A 25,858-nucleotide genomic window follows, 5' to 3' on the forward strand; every position below is an offset into this window, starting at 1 on the left:
TCTTTCCTTCCTTCCCTCCCTCCCTCCTTCCTTCCTTCCTTTTTTCTTCCTTCCCCCCTCTCTCTCTTTCTCTCTTTCTTTTGATGGAGTTTCACTCTTGTAGCCCAGGCTGGAGAGCAATGGCATGATTTCAGCTCAATGCAACTTCTGCCTCCTGGGTTTCAATGATTCTCCGACCTCAGCCTCCCGAGCAGCTGGGATTATAGGCACCAACCACCATGCCCAGCTAATTTGTACTTTTTCATAAGAGTATGCAGCAAGCTCTGAGAGTGCAGAGGAGAGAGAGAGAGAGAGAGAGAGCGAGCTAGGGAGCGAGACAGCGGGGCGCTGAGGGTGAATGGCTGCTGATAGAGGGCCTGGGGACAGCTGAGGTCAGAGCCCAGCCCCACTCCTGGCTATGTGACCATGACGAGGGCTGTTAACTAGGACTTGGTTTCGGTTTCTTATAGAGAATAGGTGCAGTGTGAATTAAATATAGATAGCCTTCAATAAAGTGCCCAGCACGTGCAGCTGCCAACATCATCATCATCATCGTCATCTCAGGGACAGAAGCTTTAAGGACAACATGCCCAGATGAAGTTTAAGAAGAACATGGCTCCCTTCATTCATAGTACCGTGCCATCCGTGAGCAGAGACAAGGGACTCGTGGCTAATTTTTAAGCTGCAAAACAGACATCTCTTTAGAATTTATAACATTCAGTGAGCTTCTAAAAATGACAGTACAAACAAGAGCCATCTTCCAGTGGTTAAGTGATGCCACATGGGGTTTAACAAACATCTGGCTATCTGGTGATCACGGCTCAGCCCTCAAAACAATGAAAGAGGCCGGACGCGGTGGCTCACGCCTGTGATCCCGGACCTTTGGGAGGCCGAGGCAGAAGGATCACCTGAGATCAGGAGTTCCAGACCAGCCTGGCTAACATGGTGAAACTCCATTTCTACTAAAAATACAAAATATTAGCCGGGCGTGGTGTCACGCACCTATAATCCCAGCTACTCGGGAGGCTGAGGCAGGAGAATCACTTGAACCTGGGAGGCGGAGGTTGCAGTGAGCAGAGATCACACCATTGCACTCCAGCCTGGGCAACAAGAGCAAAACTCAGTCTCAAAGCAACAACAGCAGCAACAACGCCCCCCAAAAAACAACCCCCCCAAAAAAAACAATGAACAAAGAGCCAAAAATTACACCAATGAACATATTAAAGGTTTATGGTACAATGGGGTTGCTGTTAACCTACAGAATTCAATTTTCTCTTCTCCGTTTCTCATGAACTTAGTCTTTCTTGTATGAGAAAAAGTGGATGTGAACAGGTTATTTAGTTGGAAACACTAACAGGCTGTGTCTGACCATAGCGCTTTCCTACTCATTGTAACCCCCTGGAAATCCGATCTGTACTGACTTAAAAAAACAGAAGAGGGAGCAGTCAAGTGAGCTTAATCTTTTCCAATAATGAAGATTTTATCTATGCTAACACAGCCTCTCCAGTTCCACTTGGTTTGGCACCTAACTCTGCATTTAAGACCTCCCTAATACGATAATGATAATACCATCTTTTCCGTCATTATCTCGTGGTTGCAGAAATATCTGCCGAATGCCGAGTCAGGTTTTTACGTCCAATGGCCCCTGCATTCCTGCCTGAGCCCTGCAGGAAACAGAGCCGCTGCAGCTGCCGGCGTTTATTTACACACATTCCTGCCTCAAATTGAATTAATGAGCATAATTTAAGTCAGGCGATGTCCTCCCAGGCTCTTTTTCCTCTTTGCCCCAGTGGCCAGCCTGCTTTCCCCCTCACACCCTCCCATGGTGTCCTTACTGAAATGGACTCAGGCACTCTGGTGGCATGGCATGTCACCCAAGACCTCTCTGGATTTTAGGTTCTATGAATTACCTGAGGCTTAGTTAAAATGTAGATTTTAGTCCAGAAGTTCTGGGCTGGGACCTGAGGCTCAGCATTTCTACAAGCTCTCTGATGAGGCGATGCTGCTGCCTTGGGGACCACACTTTGAGTAGCAGAGGTTACTGAGGGACTCACCTGCAGTGAATAGAGTGAGCAATGTCCTTAAAGAGAACCCACAGGCGAATGATGACTTCTGGCTTTCTGACCAAGCTGATATGACGTAAGGTATATCAAGAGCATCTATCAACTCTCTCTCTCTGTCTGTCCACGGAGGATGTGTTTACCTTGTCTACCCTTTTTGTATGCATAAAGAACATTAAAAAAAATTAAACCACAAGTCCTATTAACCCCCAAGCCCAGTCCTACACAAATTCCAAAGCCGAGGAGCTAAAGAAAGTGTGGAATGGGAATGCTGGGACCCTTAACTTTTACAGAAAAAGCAAAAGTAACCCCACATGAGAAACTTCAGCATGGATGTGGTTAGATGCAGGAGGTCTGTTTATTGCATTGGGCAGACCAATGAGGAATTTCCTGCATGTGATGCCAAAGTCAGAGTGCAAGCAGCTTTCTCTGAAGTCTGTGCAAGAAACCAGCAGATCTCCTGTGTATTAACACATTGTATGCCTCTGCTACTTATCCCTGGCAGAAATCCTTCCACATTCTACCAAGGGTGGAAAAGGATTAAAAAGAGGGCAGGGAGGAAAAAAAATGCCTTCCAAACAAAAGAAAGTAAATTAATATATTTGAAAACCAGTGTCAAGGTGTTGAATTTTGTTCTTCCTGGATACGAATACATGTAACACCGTCAGCAATAAATATCCTTCACCTTGGACCTGAAACTGTTTGCCCAGGTCTATACAAACTCAGTCTTTGGCTGCTTCAACAGAGAAAGGCTTTCATGCTGAATTTTGCACAGAAAAGTAGATTTGGGGAATTTTTCTGAGGAAAGATTGAATTTATCATGAAATGTATTTCATCAAGAAACTGGTAAATTGAGCCACCTTTTTACCCAAACCACAAAGACTGCAAATTCCTTTGCTAGAAAAGTTGGCTGCTTCTGTTGAAAATATTAACTTATGCTGAATAGCTCTGGGGGCATGACGGGATAGGTGAGGTTGCCTTTTTCATTTAGGGGAACATAACTTGTAACAAATAGTAGCTCCTGGGAATGGAAAAATGGTAGCTGATCAATACCATTTCCTTATTGTAAAGGTTCCTCCAGCAGATTTATATGAACAGACCTAACTGTGTTCTAGAAAGAAGTTCAAATGCCTAAATTCTGCTGCAAAAACAAAAGTCATCTGGAACCTTTCAACACCCCTGAGGCCTCGCTGTCAGGATTATGGCTGGAGAGCAACTTTCCTGGGTGTGGCAACTGGTTTACTCTGGTGTGAAACTACCAGTGCCTTCATGAATACAATGACATGATGCTAATCACATTTTCCCCCTCTTCTCTCTTTATGGTTGCTCCTGACTAGACAGCATCCTGTGAAAACAAAGAAATCACACTTTTTAATCTGATGGGACATGTGGCTACTTCACAAACAGCAAAGTTTGCCAAGAGGTAGCCCTCTACGGATTCGCTGCTGGATTTTTTTGGAAGCTCAAGGGAAAGGAAAATTGTTCTTCAAATTGCTTTAGACACTGACTAATTTTGGATGATTACATGCAGTCAATTTCTGATTTTAGGATTATCTGATAACTGATTATTCCTTGCTGCCATTGTGCCCAAAAGAGTACACAATGGACAGGCCACCCCATGGACAGGCTTATGCCCCTGTGGCTTTGTCTAGGAGGCCACCTCTTCTTCACCATCTACCTTTTTAAAGTGTATCAAGTGCAGGTCTGCCTTATTTAAGTTTTCTTACAAGGATAACTCTTGCTTTATCTACGTGCATTACTGAATTTTTAAAAACGTTTAATTTCTTTCTTTCTTTTTTTTCTTTTAGAGACAGAGATTTGCTCTTTTGCCCAGGCTGAAGTGAAGTGGTGTGATCTTGGCTCACTGCAACCTCCACTCCCTGGGTTCAAGCGATTCTCCTGCCTCAGCCTCCTGAGTAGCTGGGGTTATTGGTGCCCGCCACCATGCCCAGCTAAGTTTTTGTATTTTTAGCAGAGACGGGGTTTCGCCATGTTGGCCAGGCTGGTCTCAAACTCCTGACTTCAGACCTGCCTTGGCCTCCCAAAGTGCTAGGATTTCAAGCCTGAGCCACTGCACCCAGCCAAAAAAGTTTCATTTCCTAAACTTACTAATTGTCTGTTCAGTTAGGCAAATGTGTTTTCTCACTGTGAGAAGATATTCGAGAAAAGGCCCAGGATTTTCCTCCTAACTCCTTCCCTAACAGAAGCTAAATGAAAAAGACATTTTCCCTCCTATCATTTGCAGGAGAATGTGGGTATTCCTAGGATCTTCCTAAAACACATTTGGGACTATCTGCATAAATCCGCTTGAAGAACCACTGCAGAGAGGAAACAGCTGGTGCACAGTGGGAGACCTGGGCTTTTCCATCAGATGCTCCTGCCTGCACTGGGCATCTCAGAGATTACTCGGAGTGGAGTCTGAGTAATCCAGAATCCATCGCCAGCAAAGGTGCACATCCATGGTGGCAGTGCCAGGGTTGGGTCCTGACCAGGTGGTCTGCGGTAGCCTCCTTGGCTTCTACCAGCTTTCTGAACCTGGTTCTTCAGCTTTTTCATAGATTCCATGGATTGCATGATAACCATCTATGCATTCTTTTTCTGTTTCTTAAGCAAAATCCATTTTTTTCCTTCATTGCAACCAAAGATCCTGACTGGCATAGTTAATAAAGTTTGGCGTGTTTAGCTTACAGCCCCAAACTTATAAGGTCAAGGCCAGTGGCCAAGAGAGCCTCCTGCTCTCCCGCTCAGTAGCCACCTTCAATTAGTGACACCACTGGAGATATTGCCCCAGGTGCTCTCAAAAAGAGACACCAGCATTTCTCAAAAAGAGACATTAGCAGAGAATGAAAGTTTTAAGATATGCTTTTGTGGGAATAAATCACAGCCAAAGAAGATACCCAGAGTCCTGATTCTTTGAGTTGACTTAAATTCTTGCCCTCAGAGCCGAACACCCTCTGCTCTCCTGCCCCCTCCACATGTCCCATAGACCAAGTGTGTGTGCACACGGCTTGTGCCCTCTGGAAGCATATTGCATGGTGATCTGAGAGGAGACTGGTGGTAGAATGCTGTAAATTCTGGGACACACAAATGACACAGCTGCAGGAGTGAACATGCACAACGCTGCTCTGGACGTCAGGGATGAGGGAAAGACAGTGGGAAGGTGGCTGAAGGTTTTAAGGTCCTGTGCCTGGGGAAGTGATGATGGACGTGAGTGGAGACAGAGTGAGTGGAATGTGCTGGGGCGAGGGAAAGGCAGGGACTGTGCTTCAGGGATTTGAGAGTCTGAGGTACTGGTGTTAGAGGCGTTTGAACCACAGCAACTCCATCTTGAATGGGGGCGGGTAAAATGAGGCTGAGACCTACTGGGCTGCATTCTCAGACAGTTAAGGCATTCTAAGTCACAGGATGAGATACAAGGCCGGCGCAAAATACAGGTCATAAGGATCTTGCTGATAAAACAGGTTGCAATAAAGAAGCCAGCCAAAACCCACCAAAACCAAGATGGTGGCGAGAGTGACCTCTGGTCATCCTTACTGCTACACTCCCCCCAGCGCCATGACAGGTTACAAATGCCATGGCAACATCAGGAAGTTACCCGATAGGGTCTAAAAGGAGGAGGCATGAATAATCCACCCCTTGTTTGGCACATACTCAAGAAATAACCATAACGGGCAACTGGCAGCTCTTGGGACTGCTCTGCCTATGGAACAGCCAACTTTATTTCTATACTTTCTTAATAAACTTGCTTTCGCTTTACTGTATGGACTCACCCTGAATTCTTTCTTGCACAAGATCCAAGAACCCTCTCTTGGGTCTGAATCTGGACCCTTTCCTGTAACGCTGGGAGGCCATGAATGTGGATGACATGGAATTACTCAAAATGATTTAGGTTCATTCATTTCGATATGCCTTATATAGCAAGTAACAGGCTTGTCGGGAGGAACCTGACTGGTGGTGACTAAGGAGGGGACTCCTGTGGTTTCTCTTCTGGCCCTCCCCTCCTGCCCTTGTCATCCACTCCTTAAACATTTCCCTAGTTATCTTCTTCCTGCTGTAGAATATGCTGTCCCCAAAACACTTTCTCATCTCCAGAGCTGAGTGGAAGTGAGTGGTTAAACTGTTAACATTTTGTTTAAAATCCATTTAGCACACTAGTTATTTTCTTGGGCAATCTTCTGAATCTGACATATGCGTATCAGGCCTTTGAGGGTTCTCTTTATACACAGGTGGCTCTGTTAGGAAGTTGCTGGAAAAGCAGCATTTTCCCTTTGTCACCAATTGAAAGAGCTAAGTATTGTCCTTAATGAACACAGCTACTTACGTTGACATGTCTGAGGGCTTGGGGGCTGATACAATGACTTTAGAATTCACTGCAATGGTGATTTTGGCAATAAACAGCTTAAGAGGGAGTCTCTAGGCAAAAATTGGATAAACGAAAATAGGAACTTATGCCACATGGCTAGTATGAAAGCTTGGAAAGGCACTTGCCCTAAGGAACATGGGAGGAGACACCCTTACGTAACTACTATTGAACTAGAAATCGAATTTGGGGGAGGGACCAGGTGGGTACATCAAAGGGACATCAAAAGGAACGACAACTAAGAACTAACTTAAAGAAGGCAAGAGACACAGAAAATGAATGAATATAAACAACCCAATGAAACAAAGTAAAATGACACAGAGAAGTCACAAATAACATAGCTTCAAACACCGCTTTATGAGTCAGGTGTCCCATGATTGGAGCTTTGAGTTCTGGAAGCTCATTTCACCCTATCAGAATTTTAAAAAACAAAAACAAAGAGGGGAGCTCTGTAGACCATCTGGGCCCAAAATGCAATTTTCTAGACAACTACTAACACTAGCATAGTGATATTGAAGAATAAAGAGAATCACTTTCCTTTTTCAAAAAAGTTTTTGGGGGAGAAAGTGGCCTCAAATGACATCTAGTATGCGGCAATCTGTCACCAAGACAAATGCTTGAATCAAATTTACTTTCATGCCATATATGAGAATATTACTTCATTAGGCTTATTCCACTAAGTTTGAACAACCGAAAACATCGGCGGGGGGCGGGGGAGAAGAATTAATTTTTTTAAAAAATAAAAACAAACAAATCCCCAAGAAGACAACTTTGTTAATTATTTAAAGTTGATTCTTGATTTTATATATTTCATATTTCCTGTTCAAAACAAACAATTTCAGCAATAATGAGCTATTTTCCAAAATCATGTTCATTGTAGATTTTAAAATCTCACTTAGAATTAATACGCTTATATTATAGAAAACTATTATAATGCTATAATGCAATATTTAATTCTCTGAATAGTGAAAAGATTCTTTTTTTCTTTACATTCCAAAGGCTTTTTCTTTTTTCTTATTAAGGATTCATTTTAAATGATTTAGCATTCAGAAAAACAGCACAAAATAAAATTCATATGTTGATATTCCCTCCATTTCCTTTTATTTCTAAGAATTACTTTTCCCACATTAATCATAAAAAGGCAAAATTCTGTCTTACTATGTTAAAGGACCTTTTTTCATGGTCATTCTTATTCTGTTTTGATGTAATACGTAGGAAAGTTTCTCAACAGTCCTGTAATTTCCTGCAGTGAAAGTTTTAAAGCCTCTCCTTCCAGGTTTCATGGCCCCACCTGGCCTTCCCCATCACAGTCAGGCTCCTCATCCTCCCGTCATCAGCGGCTGTTTCCTTCCTCCCTCTCCTTTTCCCAGCTCGGCTTCTTTACTGCACTCACAGCCACTTTACTCGCTGCTTTTCCTCACTCTTTCCTTTAACTAAGATGCTGTGCTGGAGAAGGACTTCCCAAATCCTAAACAGTTTCTTCTCTTGTAATATGGCTTTACTTGACACTGAAATCCTGCACCCCAACTGAGCTCACATGGCCAGACCCGCCCTTCCCTGTCGGCCTCTTCCAAGGCAGCAGGACCTGGAATGCCCACCCCCGATCTGCTGAGGAACAACGCCCCGGAGAAGTTCCATTTCTTCCATGAAATCACCCCAGATTTATGGGAGGCCGGCTGCTATCTATGCATCACATTTTTTTGAACCAAATCTGTCTCCAACTACTTGCTTATATTTATGACTCTGGAAATGCCCGTCCCCTGACCATGGTAATGACAGTGCTGACCAACCTTCTGCTAGTGCCATCTGGGACCCACTGTCTTCCTCAGTTTTAATCTCTTATCATAAAACTACTGGAGAATGATTAGCTTAGTACTTCCTGGAATTAGGTGCTTAAAAATATCCATCTTAATTTCATTTTTGCCTCTCCTTTAATAGCTCCGAAACGAACGTTTTTCATGAAGTAATTAAGCGTGACTATTACCTCTTTCCAAACGCTAATATCAATGAAAATCATACCACAGACATCACCCATGTGGCTAAAACAGTTGGGCTGAAATTTTAAATGGAAATATCTATCATTCTTTGGGTGAAAAAAATATGGGTAGTGGTACTAACTTTTTGTACACACTTCTCTTAAGAAATACGCTATGTTCATTAATCTATCAGTCACTTCTTAGGTGCAGATCCTGTGTGTAATTTATACAATTATAATTGTAGAAATGCTGAACTATTTGGCATCTGTTTGTGTTAATTCAGCAAACAGATACCATGCACTAACTGCACAGAGCCAACTACAGACCCCCAATTGTACAGAAGAGGTTGTTCAATGTTATTAACTCCTTCATTTAAACATTTACTGAATACTAAAAAATGATGGGTACTAGGTACTAAGGATATACTGGAGAATATTCAGTCCACTCACAGAGCTTCCAGTTTAGAGAAGCTGATATGAATTAGTAAATCATATAAAGGTAAATTTTTAAAATTTGATAAACATAAAATTTACCATCTTAGCCTTTTTTTGAGACAGAGTCTCGCTCTGATGCCAGGCGTTTGAATTCCGTCTACCTCTTGACTGTTTTGAATAACGCTGTTATGAATATGAGTTTGCAAATATCTTCTTGTGGCCCTGTTTTCAATCCCTTTGGGTATATACCCAGAAGTAGGGTAACTGAATCATACAGTAGCTCTATTTTTAATTTTTTGAGACACCTCCATGCTGCTTTCCATATTAGCTGCACCATTTTGCATTTCCATCAATAGGTCACAAGCATTGCTAGCTCTCCGCATCCTCACTAACTACTTATTTTCTGTTCTTGTGTTTCTGACAGTGGCCATCCCAATGGATGTGAGATGATACATCACACATGTATGTTGAGTTTTAGTTGCAGTAAGTATTACGCAACAAGAGAAAGGCAAACTGTGTTAAGAGAAGATGCAATCGGAGCACACAGGCCCAGGATGTGAGGAAAGGCTTCCCTTGGGAAGTGATCAAGCATCTGAGATCCATACAACATGGTAGAAGGCAGAGACCAGGGCAGTCAGGAAGTGAGAGGAACAGGCACAAATGCCCTGTGGGAGCTAGCTCCTCACACCAGGAAGTGGGAGGTGACCGGTGTGGATGGGGTGAGGGAGAGTACAAAGGGAGCATTGGCCTCACAGGGCCTCAGGGGCCAGGTAAATGACCCCAACCTTTATCCTGAGGACAACAAGAAGCCAGGGAACAATGACATCAGACTTACATTTGGCAAGATCACTCTGGCTCCAGTAGAGGAGTGGGTCCAGACAGATCAGATGCTGAGACCTAGTCATGAGGCTACTGCAATAGTCCACACAAAAAATGATCCTGCACAAACTAACTGGATGGGATGAAACTGCGTGGAAACAGACATATTTAAGAGATACTTAGGGGGTAAAAATGACGGATTGGATTCATCATAATAAGCGGGGAGGGGTCTGAAACTCGAAAAGGACACAAAGGTTGAGAGGTTCACAATCTTGGAAATTAAATAATAATCTTACTTAGAAATTGCCACTTCCATAATAAATGAACCATTTAGAAGGAACAGACCTAAACTGTTTTCAGTGGCATAGATTCTTTTTGCTCAGCTGGTTGCAGTGCGACATAAATATGACCAAAGTCCTAGGTCCTGACCTCTTCCTTCTAACATTTAGGAGAAAATGATTAGCCAACATTGTAGAAAAATGACTTGAATCAGATCCACACTTTATAAACCTTGATTTACAAACTCCAGTTAAAGCAATTAATAAGCCCATAGATTAACAGCTCAGTTGTCCCCAGGGTTTATTTTTAGGGGAAGTCTTGTGTAAGAGCCAAGACCCTTTCAATGATGAGTGACTAAAACAGAAGTCAGGCAGTGCGCACCCCAAGTGTGTGGGAGGAACCTGGAGGTTCTGGGCTGAGGCCGAGTTTCCTACCTCTTGATCTTGCCTGCACTAAATTTAGCTTTGGAGAGTGAATCTGCATTTCCAGCTCTCTGTTGGTCAAAGAGCTGTGCCGTCCAACACAGCAGCCACTGGCCAGATGCGACTGAGGACTTGAAATACATCTAGCCTCACTTAAGATGTGCAGTAGTTACAACACACACACTTGGACTTCAGAGATTTAGTACAAAAAATAAAGAACACAAAGTATTTCATTAACAACTTCTTTTTATGTTGACTACATCTCAAAGTGATAATATTTTGGAAATGTTGAGCTAAATAACATGTAACAATTAAATGGATTTCTTTTTGCTCTTTTAATGGGGCCAATAGAAATTGTAAAATTATGCACAAGTCTCCCATTATATTTCTATTGGACAGCACTGCTTAGGACTATTTGACTCTAAGCCATTTGGAATCGTTGGCTGCCAAGAGAAAGAGGCCTTGCTTAGAAAAGCTCCTATTTCCTTCCCTCTCTATTTCAAACAATTAGCTTCTACCCAAGGCTGTCTTCTTTTCCTTGGGAGAAGCTGAAGGAGGGACAAACTGAAGGCTACAAAAAGTAGACAAAGTCCCTTCCTACTCCAACTTGGTAGATGCATGGTAGGAAAAGGCACCAGCTGCATTTCTGCTGTAGAACGACAATATCTAGCAGGTCAGAGAGACAATATGTACACAATATCTAGCATCAGGCAGAGCTGGATCCAGGTATGCGCTCAATGCTGATGGCTCCCAGGTCACCTTTCCTCTGTGCTCAATTCATCCTCAGCCAGCCACCTTCTGCAGGGGCCGCTAGCTGCTCCAGGTTGACATCACCCTCCTATGATAGACCCAGCAGCAAAAGAGCTCCATCCCCCAATTAGTTTCTGTAAAATACCCTCGAATTGTCTCTAAGTGATAGTCCATCCTGGGGCACCATGCACATTCCTGAATCAATTGCCATGGTCAGTGAGGGGAGGACCCAGATGACTAGTTTGGGCCACAGATCCAGACTGTAGAGGTGGCAAAGAGGCAGAAGCAGCACCACTTGAATGCACATTCTGAAAGGGGGCGAGGGGTGAGGGGAATGGGTGCAGGGCAGGAGAAAAATGACCAGATGCCACTATACCCTGCACAAGAGATGTCTTTGCTCCTGCTAAGCAAAGTGGATAGGGTTTGTCTTCACAGCACAGTGGAAAGCATTCTGCACATTCAAATATGTCCGTCTTTCAGTTTCCAGCGTGCACTGAAATCAGGTTTCAATCATTAAAAAATTCTTGCGAATCAAGGTACACATGCGAGCAGAGACACAAGCAACCTCGGTTTCTCTTTCCTGTCTTTAGCCAAAGGAATGCCAAACACTTACGACACCTGGTTAATCAAAGTTCAGAAAGCATCCAGTTTACTCAACGGATGCTTCAATATTTTATACTGCTGATGTAAGCAACAGTCACTGAAAATCTCACCTACTTAGAGTCTGTTCACTATTTTGGGCCTCTCAGATACTGTCCACAATAGCTTTTGCCTCATTATTTATATAAAACAGAAACACCTTGGTACATGGTTAGTAGCATGATATGCTTTTCTTTTCTCGAACCTACCATGGCCATGTTTGCTTACATAACTGGACTTGGTGGCCTTTTTCTGGCACTTTTCTACCTTTTAAATAGGATAAATCTGAAGATCCCTGCCATCTCTGGGTGGGGGAAGCGTGAGGATGACGATGTCCAGCCATCAGACAAGGCCACCTCCCTCTGCAGATGTCAGAGAAGAAAACCCCTGTGCAGAGTCTTAACAAGAGTGGCCCACATACACACTTGCACATGTTTCAAGAAAGGAGAAGTTCAAAACCACATCAAATGTGCACTGTAACCACTGAGCATAAATATTACAAACAAACAAAATCAGCATGTAATGTGCACTTTAATTTGCTGACAGAGACTTTAAAAATTAACATCAGAATGAATGACCAATGCCAACACCACAACAAAACCTCTGAAGGAAAAAAAAACCACTCACAAGCAAAGCCGCCTGGCCTCTAATTAACACATAGTATCCTTGAAATGAGAGGCCAAAAAGAAAATGAACTGCCGAAATGGAGGAAATCGTAAATGGGGGAAGGGAAGGCAAGGACTGACAGAATGAAGGCTTTCCATAATGTATGTAGAAAATAAATCCTGTTGTTTGAAACCTGCTTAACTTTAAAAAAGACTGGGCTCATGGGCAGACAATTGCAGCTCACACACAAAGTCCGCTTATTCCTTCTAACTCAACATTCATATTTTAAAAATTCTATTGCATCGCAGGGTGAGTCACTTCAGATAAAATTTATTAAAAGCAAAATGTTAAGGAGAACTGAGCAACATTTCAACACCTGGTTCATCGTCACAGTGGCTGCTTTCCATGGTCACAAAGTGAGAAGACTCAGCCTGGCGTGCAGTCAACTCCAGGCGAATCCCAGTTACTGCACTCCCTGCCTGGCCAGGAGACTGGTCCTTTCTCTCCAAGCCTCAGTTTCCTCATGTGGTTGCAGATTACTAAATGAGCTGATGGTTACTTCATTACACATGTAATTGCATATATTAAACATGTTTTCATGAATATGTTTTGTCTAATATGTAGTAATTGTGATATGGAAGGGAAGTTCTGGGAAGGGAAGGGTGAGGTCCCTTTGAATGATATGGAAGTGGGGAAGGGCATGGTCCCTGGCTAGGGCCCCACCCCTAGGCCTGTGCCCAGGGACCTAGGTGAGGTCAGGCATTTCCTGCCAAAATGTTGCATTTTCCAAGACCACCCTGGCCTGCCACACCCCCATTCTGTGCCTACAGAAATCCCAAGACCCTAGCAGGCAGAAACACAGGTGGCTGGATGTCTGAACATCGGGAAGAGCAGATCAGCAGAGGAACACACGGGCAGCTGGGCATCTAGAGGAACACACTGACGGGCACCAGTGCACTGAAAGGCCACCTGCCACCAGAATGACACAGAGTTTGGCCAGAGCAGGCGGAGGAAAGCTGGCCACCAGGCAGCCCAACCCAGGGGAAAAAGCATCTCCCTTCTGGCTCCCCTGTCTGCTGAGAGCTACCTCCCTCAATAAAACCTTGCACTTATTCTCCAAACCCACATATGATCTGATTCTTCTAGTACACCAAGGCAAGAACCCAGGATACAGAAAGTCCCCCTGTCCTTGCGACAAGGTGGAGGGTCTAATTGAGCTGGTTAACACAAGCTGCCTATGGACAGCTAAACTGAAAGAGCACACAGTAAGCACATGCCCACTGGGGCTTCAGAAACTGTAAACATTCACCCCTAGACACTGCTGTGGGGTTGAAGGCCCACGGCCTGCCCATCTGTACGCTCCCCTAGAGATTTGATCAGTGGGGCACTGAAGATGCGAGCCATTCCCTGTCACATGCCCTGTGAGGGGAACACGGGAACTTTTCCCATTTCGATTGTTCAATAAACATTACCTACTGTTACTTACATGCCTGATTTTCTTTAATTTCCTGATTAAATCCTAAGATAGATATTATCTCCTTCACACACCTGAAAAACAAGCTCAGAAATAATGCACTTATGGAAATTACAGACAGTAGGCTTAGCTTTATAAATTCCTACACATTAGGTTAATTTAGTTCAAATCCTACGTTCACAGTCCCAATTCGCACTGAATAGGAAAGAAATCAGATTCGGGTCACTTTAATCCAGGAGGATTCAAGAGAACCCAGAGGCAATTAGAATAATGGGAGCTCTGTTCCCGTCGCTGCCTGTAGGAAGAACCTGAAACCACTTTAAGGAGCTTCCAACTTAAAAAAAATATACTTTCCCCTTTGTTTTTAACCAGGAGGAGAAAAACAAAAACAAGTTGGCATTCTGTGTAACAATGACAAAAGCCATTTTTTGGCAGAACTGTTGTCTGATGGATGCATGAGTTTTCTGATTTCACAACCCAGATATCTACAGGCTATGAGAACTCACCTAGCTAGCACTGCTCAAGTGAATGCTTTTTATTTTTCTTTTTATTACCAATGAAGAGGGTTTTTTTTTTTTATTGTTGTTATAGTTTTGTTTTTGGTTCTAGGGATTGCCTCAGAAAGGGACTGGTGTTGGGAGCCTTCTAGGAAGGAAATACACACGGACGGGGGACTCCGGGGTGCCAGCAACAGCAGTCACAGGTAAAGCAGAAGCCAGGAAGTCAGTACCGTCTTAACTTCATTCATCGTGCTTTGCGTTCTGATGAGAATATCACCCAGAAACACAGTGTGTTACTTCTTGCAAATGAGTCTCACTATTCCACAAAATGTATGAGTTTAAAAGCTAGAATGTAAGTTGGACTTCAACGAATAATTGGACCAATTTCAATACTCAAGAAAACTGTACAAAAAGATGTCACAATGTTATTTCAAACCGAAAGGCAAGTTTCTGCTGGTGGGATTTCCTCCTTGATGAGGCTGACCGCTCCTCACCAGCCACACCACCCTACGTCCTCACCATGTAACCAACGACAATTACACCTTTATGAAATATGATACTTGAGGGCTTCTGAAATACGATACTTGAGGAAAACTAGACCGAGTTGATTCAATATTGTATTAAAGATTAATTCCAGTAAGTTTAAGATATGCTCATTAGGTGTTTTCTGAAATGTTATTTTAAAAACTAATAATTGCAATGCTAAAGTATTTTTTACCAGCTCCTTAAATCAATCTGTAACTTTAAGTATAATAAAACAATTCAAATATGCTGAAGTCCTAAGCGTGTGTGTGTGTGTGTGTGTGTGTGTGTTTCTGAGATGGAATCTCGCTGTCGCCTAGGCTGGAGTGCAGTGGCGTGATCTCAGCTTATTGCAACCTCCGCCTCTGAGGCTCAAGTGATTCTTCTGCCTCAGTTTCCTGAGTAGCTGGGACTACAGGCACACGCCACCACGCCTAGCTAATTTTTGTATTTTTAGTGGAGACAGGGTTTCACCATATTGGCCAGGCTGATCTTGAACTCCTAATCTTGTGATCTACCCGCCTCAGCCTCACAAAGTGCTGGGGTTACAGATGTGAGCCACCGCGCCCGGCCTCTAAGCTTGTTTTTAAAAAGAATTTATTTCCTTGACTGAGGAAGCTAAGGGAACATCCCAGCACCCTTACTTGCATAAAGAGAGGCTTCCTTGGCAGGGGCTGCCCACCAGGCCAGGCACCACACGGGAAATTCTCGCTGAGTGCCCCACCTGGGATGGGCTTTGAGGCTGGCTTCAGACAGTGTCTCAATAATCACGTAGAGATTTTTGGAGTCCTTTACTTGTTAAATAAAAAATAACAAAACAATAGAAAAGAGACTTTTGTTTTTGTTTGCCTATCTTTCATGCCGTAGGTAGTAGGATTCTGAGGGTGGTTTTCGTCCTGTGGCTGAACCATTCCCAGTATCACAGCAGCAGCCACGCTGCTCAGATGGGAAAGCCAGCTCTTTCACGGATTTCTTTTAGGAGCAAACTCGCTGCTATCCTAGAAGCCCCCAGCAAGTGTCTTCCTGAGTCTCCTTCAGGCTTCCTGACCTGCTCACTGTGGCAGAGGGGATGGGATTAAGTTTTCCCCTGGACTTAGGGGTAGAAGTCATAGCACATCTGTGAATGCACACTGGGCATCCTTAGGAAAGGGTGAAGGAGAATGGATGTGAGACAACCAAACATGCCCCACACCACAGACCTTAACCTGAAAACAAGTCATTTCCTGACCCTCAGGCAGATTCCTACCCCTCAGTTCCCATCCTCCAGAGACATTCTGGAATGGTAGCTGAGCAAAGATGGCCACCTACTTGACATCACCCCCAACTACTCAGTTTCCCTCCTAGAGCACATACAACTGGGGAACATCGCTCATTGCAAATTTCACGTGGAACATACCTAGGCCTGCTACAAATCCAGGGGAAATGATTGCGGAAGATGCGGAATTAATTAATCACTGATTCCATGATGGCAGAACCATTCCTTCCTCTGTTTACTTATAGTCCACTGGGATTTGCATTGTGTGTACACAAGTGTGTACATAAAACCCAACAGTAAACCCATTCTTGTATTTAGAATAATCATAATAATAAAAAAGCCTGTCCTATTCCAGAAACTGGCTGGAGTCAGGAGCTTGGCACTAGAGGCAGAGTTGCAGATTGTATGCTTTGAAATCAAAAGGTTTTTTTCCCCTCTCTTTTACTAGCAATAAAAGGAACTTTAAAGGAAAAGCAGCAAAAGTTAGTGAGGAGAATTTTTCCGTGGTGAACGATGTCATGTCTTTTGGTGTCATTCCCTATTTTGAAAGCTAGCCGCCCTGAAGGCGGTCACCATTGCCAGCTGACTGTCTTATATAAACATTTAACATGTAATACCCAGCAAGAGCTAAAGCCATTCCAATGGAGTCATATTTTTGGTGTTTTGAAGCAGTGGTTCTCAAACTTTAAAGGGAAGAATCGCCTGGAGATTTACTGAAGCTCAGATGCTGAGATTCCACACCTAGAGTTTGCAATTCACTATGTGTGTCTGTGTATGTGTGTCTGTGTATGTGTGTGTGTGTGTGTCTGTGTGTGCGCGTGCATGTGTGTGTCTGTGTGTGTGCATGGTGTGTCTTTGTGTGTTCGTGTGTGTGTGTGTATGTGGCTGTCTGCACATATTATGGGGGATGGGGGTTGTCATTTTGACAAGCAACACAGATGATTTGGATGCAGGTGGCCAATAGGCCTTACTGAAAAGCATCCCATTTAGAACCTACAAAATGTTAAAATTCTTTGGCTAAAAGAATTTGGAGTTTAAATCACAGCAATATTCCTATCTATGAAGGTTCAAAAACAATTCATCACTCCAGGAAAATGAAGAGCATGCATGTTTTAGATTCCCCACAGGTTGGCCTATTATAGTTTCACCAGAGTCCTCCAAGATAATTAAGGTGGGTGGCATTATTCTGGCTTTGCTGATTAGAAGATTAACGCAAGTAAAATGATTTGCCAATGGTTACATAACTATCATAGCTGGGGTATGAACCCAGCCAGGTCTCTGGACTTTTGAATAAAGATCAAGTAAGATGGCATTACCTCCAGCACTGCTAAAGTCAGAAGTGTTGGGAATGCATGAAGAAAACAGAAACACACTTCCTGATCTGGTCTAGGATCAAGTTTCCCTCATCTTTCCAATTCAAAGCTCTACTTTAGCAGGCAACTTTGGGGAAGGCAGTGAGCTAAGGGATTTTTTGTCATTTTCCACCTTTAAGTATCTGCTTTGGGGATCTATTCTATCTCCTGGTTATGCTACCAGGGAAAAGAAAAACACCTGGTCCCCCACGGAAAAACATCATCACCTATTTTCCATAGCTGAGGACGGGCATCCACCAGGATAGACACAACCTAATTTACTACAAATCCAAGCCTGAAAAGAGAAAAATGGAAAAACAGGGTAAGGTTCCCCTTAAAATCCCACAAATGTGGCATACTTTCAGGAGAGGAAGGATGCAAATGACTTCTTTGATTTTAGAAACTTCCACTGGGACTTCCTGACATGTTGTCTGGTTGGGTTTCACATACCATATCATGAGGTGATTTAGGGAAGATAAAGACTCTTTGATAGTGTAGAATAACCCAATTCTATAGCCCTTCCTTTCCTTTGCCCTCCAGGGAAAACTTGCATTCTCCCCCGTGAGAAAAACTCCAAATATAATGGACAAGACAAAGAAATATTTAATCAAATGAGTTTAGGAAACCCCCAGCAGAAACAATGCATCTTTTCAATGGCTGAAGATGTTATGAATAGACAAAATGTTTTGTATGTCAAATGTCTTTCTGGCTTCTGAGTGAGAAATGCTGTTTACTATTAGGCAATAATTTAATTCTAGAACCTCACATAACCAGGTTCACTTGCCAAAAACCTACTGTTTAGTGAACTCCAAAAAATACTTCATAAAAATCACTAGAGGCATTCTTAAAATAGTCATTTTAAAAAGTGGCCTTTTCCTAGAATACCCTTTGCTCCTAAGCATTTGCCAACCTAGATCCCCAGGAATGAATAGGGCATGGGCATATTTTCAGTAATTCCCCAAAAGAGCCAATTGCTTTCACTGACTACACCTGAACCCAGTTCCTATCGCTTTTTATGACAGCATATAAGTCCTCCTGAGCCAGTAGGAAGTTCTGAGGCTCCAGACTTGTCTTAGCCACTATCCACCCAAGCAGTCCTTCAAAAGTGTTAAAGAAGATGTTTTCTAATACTTCCCTGCCATTTTTCAAAGAATGAACAAACCTCTGAGTCAAAATACAGAGTGGCAGGCTGCAGGTGAAACAGTAGAAATGTTGGCTGTGCCACTAAAGTTGCACCTGGTTTCCCGGCCCCCTTTACCCACTCAGAGCCCCCTGCACTGGAGGAAGAGCAGAGATGACACACGGCTCTTTAGACTCAGACAGCAGAGTACCTACTCGGAAGTCTGGCCACTAGAGAGCCACACTAATCCTCTCATTTACTGCCTGATGAGAACCTCAGTTTCACCCAGCTGTGATCTATTTCACATCGTTATCATTTGCTTCACAGGAACCGACCAATAAAGTGATTAAAATGACATGTTTCAAATAAAAGTAAAAATAAGCTTTTACAGAAAAGTGAAATGTGGTTTAATAAGATCACTTCTTTGCTTTTGGATGGTAGAAACAGTTCACTCGATTTCTGCTGGAAGAGTCCTTAAATATGTAAATTTCACCATTAATCTGAGCCTTATAACCATATAGAACATCACGCTTATGTGATTGGTACAGTGAAAATGGTGGTACCTTAGTAAATGCACGATCAGCCTGGTCCTTCTGCAGTTCCAAAGTCAGTATCTCGATGGGAGTGAGAGTTGGCAAGCAGCCTAACTCACACAGATTTGGAGTTACTGAAGCACATGTGGCCCCCTGACACAGCTCTCTGTCTAGGACACCAGAGGGGCTTTCAAAGGAATGGGCTTTGTCTGCTAGTCAAGTGCCAAGTGACCCCGTTCTGTCAGCTGTCACTCTCTAATTTAGAAAACTGTCTATGGCCATCAGCTGAGGCCCCATCTATTCTACAGCATCATAAAATTCCCCAGATGACATGTTCATCACAGCAGATCCACCCTGAACCAGAAGGAAGAGAAGACAAAGCAGATATTCTAAGCACCAATGCTTTACCAAAGGATTGTTGCCTTGTAGTGGATAATTTTCTTGGTTTGCTTTTTGTGTGGATCAATCACATTGCTTTAAAATAGAACTGATTTGTTTAAACACAAAACATCTTTGTTGGAAAATGCTCATTTTGCTACACAGCAATCTTCTGGGTTCATTGAACACCCTCTAATTTCCTCTACCACCTGGATTTGAAAAATAACTGAAACATCCCTCATATGCTTGTCCTCTTTTCTTACAGAAAGCAAAGATGCATTAGAGGACATGCAAGTCCACTCTTATAGGACAGGTCCATCCTGCTCAGTGCCCACACTCAGTGAAGGTCTTGGACACCCTGGGCTATTAGCTGACAGAGCTATGGCAAGTAATGCTACCCTGGGCTATCTCACGAGAGACAGCTGCTAGACATGGTCCAGACTTGGGTGGACCCAGGAGGTTTTGTTCATTTCTACAAAGTAAGGCAGAGTTAGCAGCCAGGTGTGCCATGCACAGGCCTGGCTCCAAAGTATGTATCCTGGGGCAGGAAGACCAATGGAAGCCTGACCCACAGTTCCCTTCCCACCCCGGGTTCTGTGTCCCTGCATGAGCATCCTGCAAATGTGGGCAGGAACACCATCAATCTACTCAGTGCACACTCTTGCAAACAGTTCCCATTGGGCCCAGGGGTGTACACACTGGCCTGGATACAGAAAGAGGACAGAGTAGGCCTGGGCATCAGGCTTCTGGCTGTTTGGGAAGGAAACACGGGGTCCTGGAAGCCCAGGGAATAGATCACGAATGGGAAGACTGGCTGTGTGCATCACAGCTTTTCACTCTGTGCCGAGAAACACACCCAGCCACAGAGGGCCAGACCAGAGTCCTCTAAAGCGGAGGGCCCAGCAGCTCTTGGGGTCTGAGGGCAGTGCTGGATATGGGCAACCCCAGGGTGGGGTCTGGGGTGGGCTTGGAGACCTGGGCCTGCACAGCTTCCTTGGTAAACTGAGGAGGTGTGGACCACAGGACTGTCAAGCTCATTCCTCTCCATACCCAATACTGTGGATTCTAGGATCCAGTTGGTCACTGTTGATGGCTCAACCTCATGCACTGGACAAAGATAATATGAAAGAAAAAAAACCGTTCAAATGAGTGTGAAGTTCTTTAATCTCGGCCTCTCTAGTTCAAAGAGATGAACAATGAGAGATTCTGGTTTATCAGTGATCTGGTTCATAGAGCTGTGAGATCCATCTCTCACAGGTGACCCAGCAGAGTATAACAGCAAACCAGAGTACAACATCAAAACTGTAATCGGTGTCATCACTGGGTTAGGAACCACTCAAAATAGCTCCAGTTTTCAAACTGTACATATCAGTACTATCTGTAAGTAACGCATCATTTATGATGGAAATGTGGGCATGCCAATAAGCCAGATGATTTAAGTTGACAGTTTTCATAATTCTTTAAACTTCAAATGCCATTTCTGTGGACTGGATGACCTCTTCTAGGTGCTTTGGTTTGGTTTGTCTCTTGACAGATTCTGATGGAAGCAGGTAGGGCCAGCCTCTCCTGAAGCTCACTGTGGTTGTGAGACACAGAGAGCCTGCTCACCCCCACGTGGAGAAACACTGCTGTCACAAGACACAGAAGGCACACTCCCCATCAGGAGTACTCACCTGTCCTCTCATATCTGGAGCAATGGGAATGGTGGGCCAGATGGTCGAGTAGATGCCGAAAAACACCAGCCAGATCAGCATGCTTCCCCAGACAGCCAGATGACTGAACTGCAGAGGAAAGCAGACACTCACACAGGCTTCTCAACTGTCCAGGCAGATTCACCCGAGCTCCACTTGCTACAGAATCCTTGCATCCAAGCTACCTTTCCTTATGGTATGATTCTGATGACTCACCAGTTAATAGGAAGTCAATCTTTCTAATTCCTGTGTCTCAGAACTTTTAACAATGAATTCAAGTCATGAATGGCCGCAAAGTACTCTGAAGACGAAGGTGCTTTTGCTGTCACAGGTGACCTTACTCTAAGATTTATCCCACAGTGACAGTGGGCCCCTCTCAGCTCATGGCAAGTGTTTGCTCCAATCCGGGGTTACATGCAATAAGGACTCATTACTCTGGCAACAGAGTGGCTGAACAGACAAAATAAGATGTTTTTATTTATAATTTCAAGACTTGGGTTGTTCCATTCCTTTAGGCAAGAGTTTTTTCTTTAATCTGAAATGGATACGGCCTCTTAACAATGCCCCTTTAAGCATCTACTGAGTTCATTTTTTCTCCTCTTTGACTTGTCTCTTTCTTCACACCCCACAGTCTAATCCATATGCCAGTTCTGTTAGCTTTTAAAAAGATAAAACTGAATCTAGACTCTGACCACTTCTCATTACCTCCTTCTCTAACATCCTAAGTGAGGTCATCATCACCTCTGACCCAGATTAATTGCTACTGTCTCTTAGGGGATTCCCACACTGACCTCCAATCCCATTCCCCATCTTTCTTAGCAGAGCATTTAAACAGCAGCCAGGTCATGAGACTTTGTGAGAGACACACATTAAGCTTTAGTTATAATCTTTAAATGCTGGAAATAGCTGAAATGTCTAAAAGAAGAGACTGACGAAATAAATGATGGAACGTCTGTAAAACGCAATACTCTTTAACTACGAACGATAATTTTGCTGAATTATATTTTAAGGCACAGAAAATGTGCCTAATATATATTTAATTAAAAGGGATTACAAAGTCCTATGTTCTATAATGCATCATCGTATTAAAAAATACACACACATGCAGACATAGGATGAAGTCTGGAAGTTTCCACAGGAAAGCGTTAATGGTGACTGCCTCTTGGTGGTAAAATTATGGACATTAAATGTTTTTTGTCCTTCTGTATTTTCCAGTGTGTGTATATATGGTTTTTGTTTTTACAATGAGCATATACATCTGAAATGAGATGACGGTCAACAGCTTAGAGCTGTATTATGTGCCAAGCAAATGAATCACCAAGAGACTTTGGATTGCAGATTTACCTGATAAAGATCAAACCACAATTTTTACATACAAAATCTGAAACAAGATAGCCAGATATTGCTTATTGTTTCTCCAAGGCTTAAAAAGAAACTATAGCATGAAAACTATCTATACTGAATAGAGAAACAATTTGAGAGAAAACTTACTTTAGTCCAAGCTGTAGTCTCCAAACCAGCTTTCAGACAAACAGTAACAACAACATACTGTGAAAATAAAAAACAGTTTGGAAAAACGTGATTCTCAGTGAGTTATTTTCCCTTTCCGTGAGAAACCCCATCTCTCCACTCCAGAGCTAGCTTCTCCAAGGCAGCTCTGGTTCGCAAGTATGCACCATCTCGGTAGCTAATTCTCTAGGGGTTATTTTCAGGGAACATACAGGCAGCTTCACTTCCAGAAGGGCTTTCATTCTAGTAACAGTCTTTCTCATAAATAACAGTCTTGCCCTTTCCTTAGCTTGGGAGAAAGCACCTTTCTGAGTGTTGTTTTCCTTTACAGGTAGATGTAACATGGTCGTTTGAAGAATGGAGAAATCTGTTAACCACCTGTCCAGAAACCTTGACTCTGCATAACCTTCAGAAAGGATGATGTAAGCATTTCACAATCATTCTGAACTTTAAAGGACATATAAAATACATTTTGAAGGTTTGAAATAAATAATAATAATGAGGAAGGCCCTTTTTAAGGGTTTAGAGAAGTGCGAACCACACGAGTTGTTTAAGAACGGCTTAACAAACAGAGATAAACTTACTGTGTAAACAATGTTTCCAACAAATAAATAGTCGGTGGCATGACCACTGGCCAACACAGTATCTGAAAAACAAAGAAGTTACTATTAATATCCAAGGAACTGAACATGGCCACCTGTTTAATTCAGAACATTAAACAGGGAACTTTGGTAACATCCATCAGCTCACAGAGTACTTTAGAATCCCATCCTGTGATTCTAACACCTACTTCTCTTGCTAATGATGAACTTTTTCATCTTACATTCTCTCCAAATGAAGCAAATAAAGTCAAGCTTCCAAGAAACCAACCAACCACTTGATCTGCACTGAAATTTACCTTTTTATAAACATTAAAATTTACCTTTGTCCAGTTTTTTTTTAAAAGGAATAAGAACATATTCATCTATTTTTATTAAGTGCCACCAATGTTGGGGCTTTTTCCAAGTGTTCCTTTATGATTCATCTTTAATTTTTGCTAAATTGGAATTATGGACCAATAAAAGGATAACTACATGCATATTAAATCAATTCATAATGACTGCATTTGGAAAGAATTTGGGGGGTATTTACTACTCATGTTCTCATTTGCAACTGTATGAACTTCTGGAGTCTATCAATTGGGGGAATACAAGTACTCCAATGACAGAAGTTTAGAAAATACAAGAAGGATTTAAAGCTTCAGTTTTCCTACATTTTCCTTTTCAAGGATGGCTATGTTAATGTATATAACAACCATTAAAGCAGAACGCTATTAGAGTTGTTTCTTCATCTCTGCACAGAGAAATCTGCACCTGCACAGAGAAATCTGTTTTTTGTCCTGAGTGGTCAGAGCCTATTTTAACCTCAGGCTTGGTTTCCTTGGATGACACAGCCAACCTCCCTTTATTCTTATTTCTTTCAACTTTTGTTTTAGATTTGGGGGTACGCATGCAGTTTGTTACAAAGGTATACTGAGTGATGCTGAGGTCTGGAGTACAAATGACTGACACCAGGTCGTGAGCATAGTACTCAAGGGGTAGTTTTCCAAGCCTTTCTTCCCCAACTCTCTTGTCAAGTTCCCCAGCGTCTACTGTTCTCATCTTTAATGTTCATGTGTACCCAGTGTTTAGTTCCCGCTTATAAGAGAGAACATGTGGCATTTGTTCTTTGTTTGTTCGTTTGTGTTTTGAGATGGAGTCTTGCTCTGTCACCCAGGCTGGAGTGCAGTGGCGCTATCTTGGCTCACTGTAACCTGCACCTCCTGGGTTCAAGCAATTCTCCTGCCTCAGCCTCAGATTACAGGTGGCTATTTTTTTTTTTTTGTATTTTTAGTAGAGATGGGGTTTCACCATGTTGTCCAGGGTGGTCTTAAACTCCTGACCTTATGATCCAACCACCTTGGCCTCCTGAAGTGCTGGGATTACAAGCGTGAGCCACTGCACCCAGCTGGTTTTATTCTTTTTTATACTCAGTCCTGGTTTGTGTCCCACAGGCTGGGAAGAGAAGGATGTCTGTGTTCAAATTTCCAAACAATAGCTGCTATGTACACACATATCTGGGCTTGCTGATTTACCCAATGCTGGTTGAAGAATCCCACTCTTATTAGAGAATCAAGATCTATTTATTTTCCTAAAATAGCATAATGATGGAGCCCTAAGTGGGACTGGGTAATCATGGGTCCCTGAATCCAGCCCCTGGGCACATGCTGTCTCCTTATTCCAGCTAGGTAAATCTGTGGATAAGGGGAGATGAACCAGGAAAGCAACATCATGCACTGCTCTAAACGGAGGGCCTGATGCTGGGTAGAGTTACACCAGGAGAGCAGGGAGAGCCGTAGCCACTGACTTAAAAAGGAATAGTCTTAAAGCTCAGGGGAGAGGTGGCAAGGACAGATTGGAGCTTAGGCAGGACTTCATTAAAAGGGAAGGAAAGGAGTAAGCTAAAAAAGTAAGGGAGGCCGGGTGTAGAGGCTCATGCCTGTAATCCCAGGACTTTGGGAGGCTGAGATGGGTGGATCATGAGATCAGGAGATAGAGACCATCCTGCCTAACACGGTGAAAGCCATCTCTACTAACAATACAAAAAATTAGCTGGGTTTGGTGGCACGTGCCTGTAATCCCAGCTAATCAGGAGGCTGAGGCAGGAGAATCGCTTGAACCTGGGAGGCGAAGGTTGCAGTGAGTGATCATGCCATTACACTCCAGTGTGGGCAACAGAGTGAGAGAGGAAGGAAAGAAGAAAGAAGGAAGGAAGGAAGGAAGGAAGGAAAGAAGGAAGGAAGGAAGGAAGGAAAGAAGGAAGGAAGGAAGGAAGGAAAGAAGGAAGGAAGGAAGGAAGGAAGGAAGGAAGGAAGGAAGGAAGGAAGGAAAGAGAGAGAGAGAGAGGAAGGGAAGGGAAGGGGAAAGGAGGGGAGGGAAATAAATGTATTAGCTGAGTGTAGTGGAAAGAAATGTATTAGCCAAGTGTGGTGGTGCTTGCCTGTGGTCCCAGCTACTTGGGAGGCTGAGGTGGGAGAATTGCTTGAGATGTGGAGTTTGAGGCTTCAGTGAGCCATGACTGCAACAGTGCACTCCAGCCTGGGTGACAGACTAAGACCTTGTCTTAATAAAAAAATGAGAATAAAACACAGGAGATACAACATAGAGTAACAGCATCCAGGT

The 25,858-nt window shown here is 43.2% G+C and overlaps 1 protein-coding gene across 1 annotated transcript in view; it reads right to left on the reverse strand.

Annotated features, from left to right (window-relative positions):
• The window catches only part of ATP8A2 (ATPase phospholipid transporting 8A2), a 654,052-nt gene that overhangs the window by 126,872 nt on the left and 501,322 nt on the right, over positions 1–25,858 (reverse strand). The window contains exons 31-33 of the mRNA XM_017537537.2: positions 23,243–23,304; positions 22,641–22,697; positions 21,132–21,239 (exon numbers count right to left, since the gene is read on the reverse strand). Of these exons, the coding sequence (XP_017393026.1) occupies positions 21,132–21,239; positions 22,641–22,697; positions 23,243–23,304 (227 nt within the window). The remainder of the gene's footprint in view (positions 1–21,131; positions 21,240–22,640; positions 22,698–23,242; positions 23,305–25,858) is intronic.

Source organism: Cebus imitator, unplaced genomic scaffold (genome assembly GCF_001604975.1).
Source record: "Cebus imitator isolate Cc_AM_T3 unplaced genomic scaffold, Cebus_imitator-1.0 Scaffold103, whole genome shotgun sequence".
NCBI classification, from domain to species: Eukaryota; Metazoa; Chordata; class Mammalia; order Primates; family Cebidae; genus Cebus; species Cebus imitator.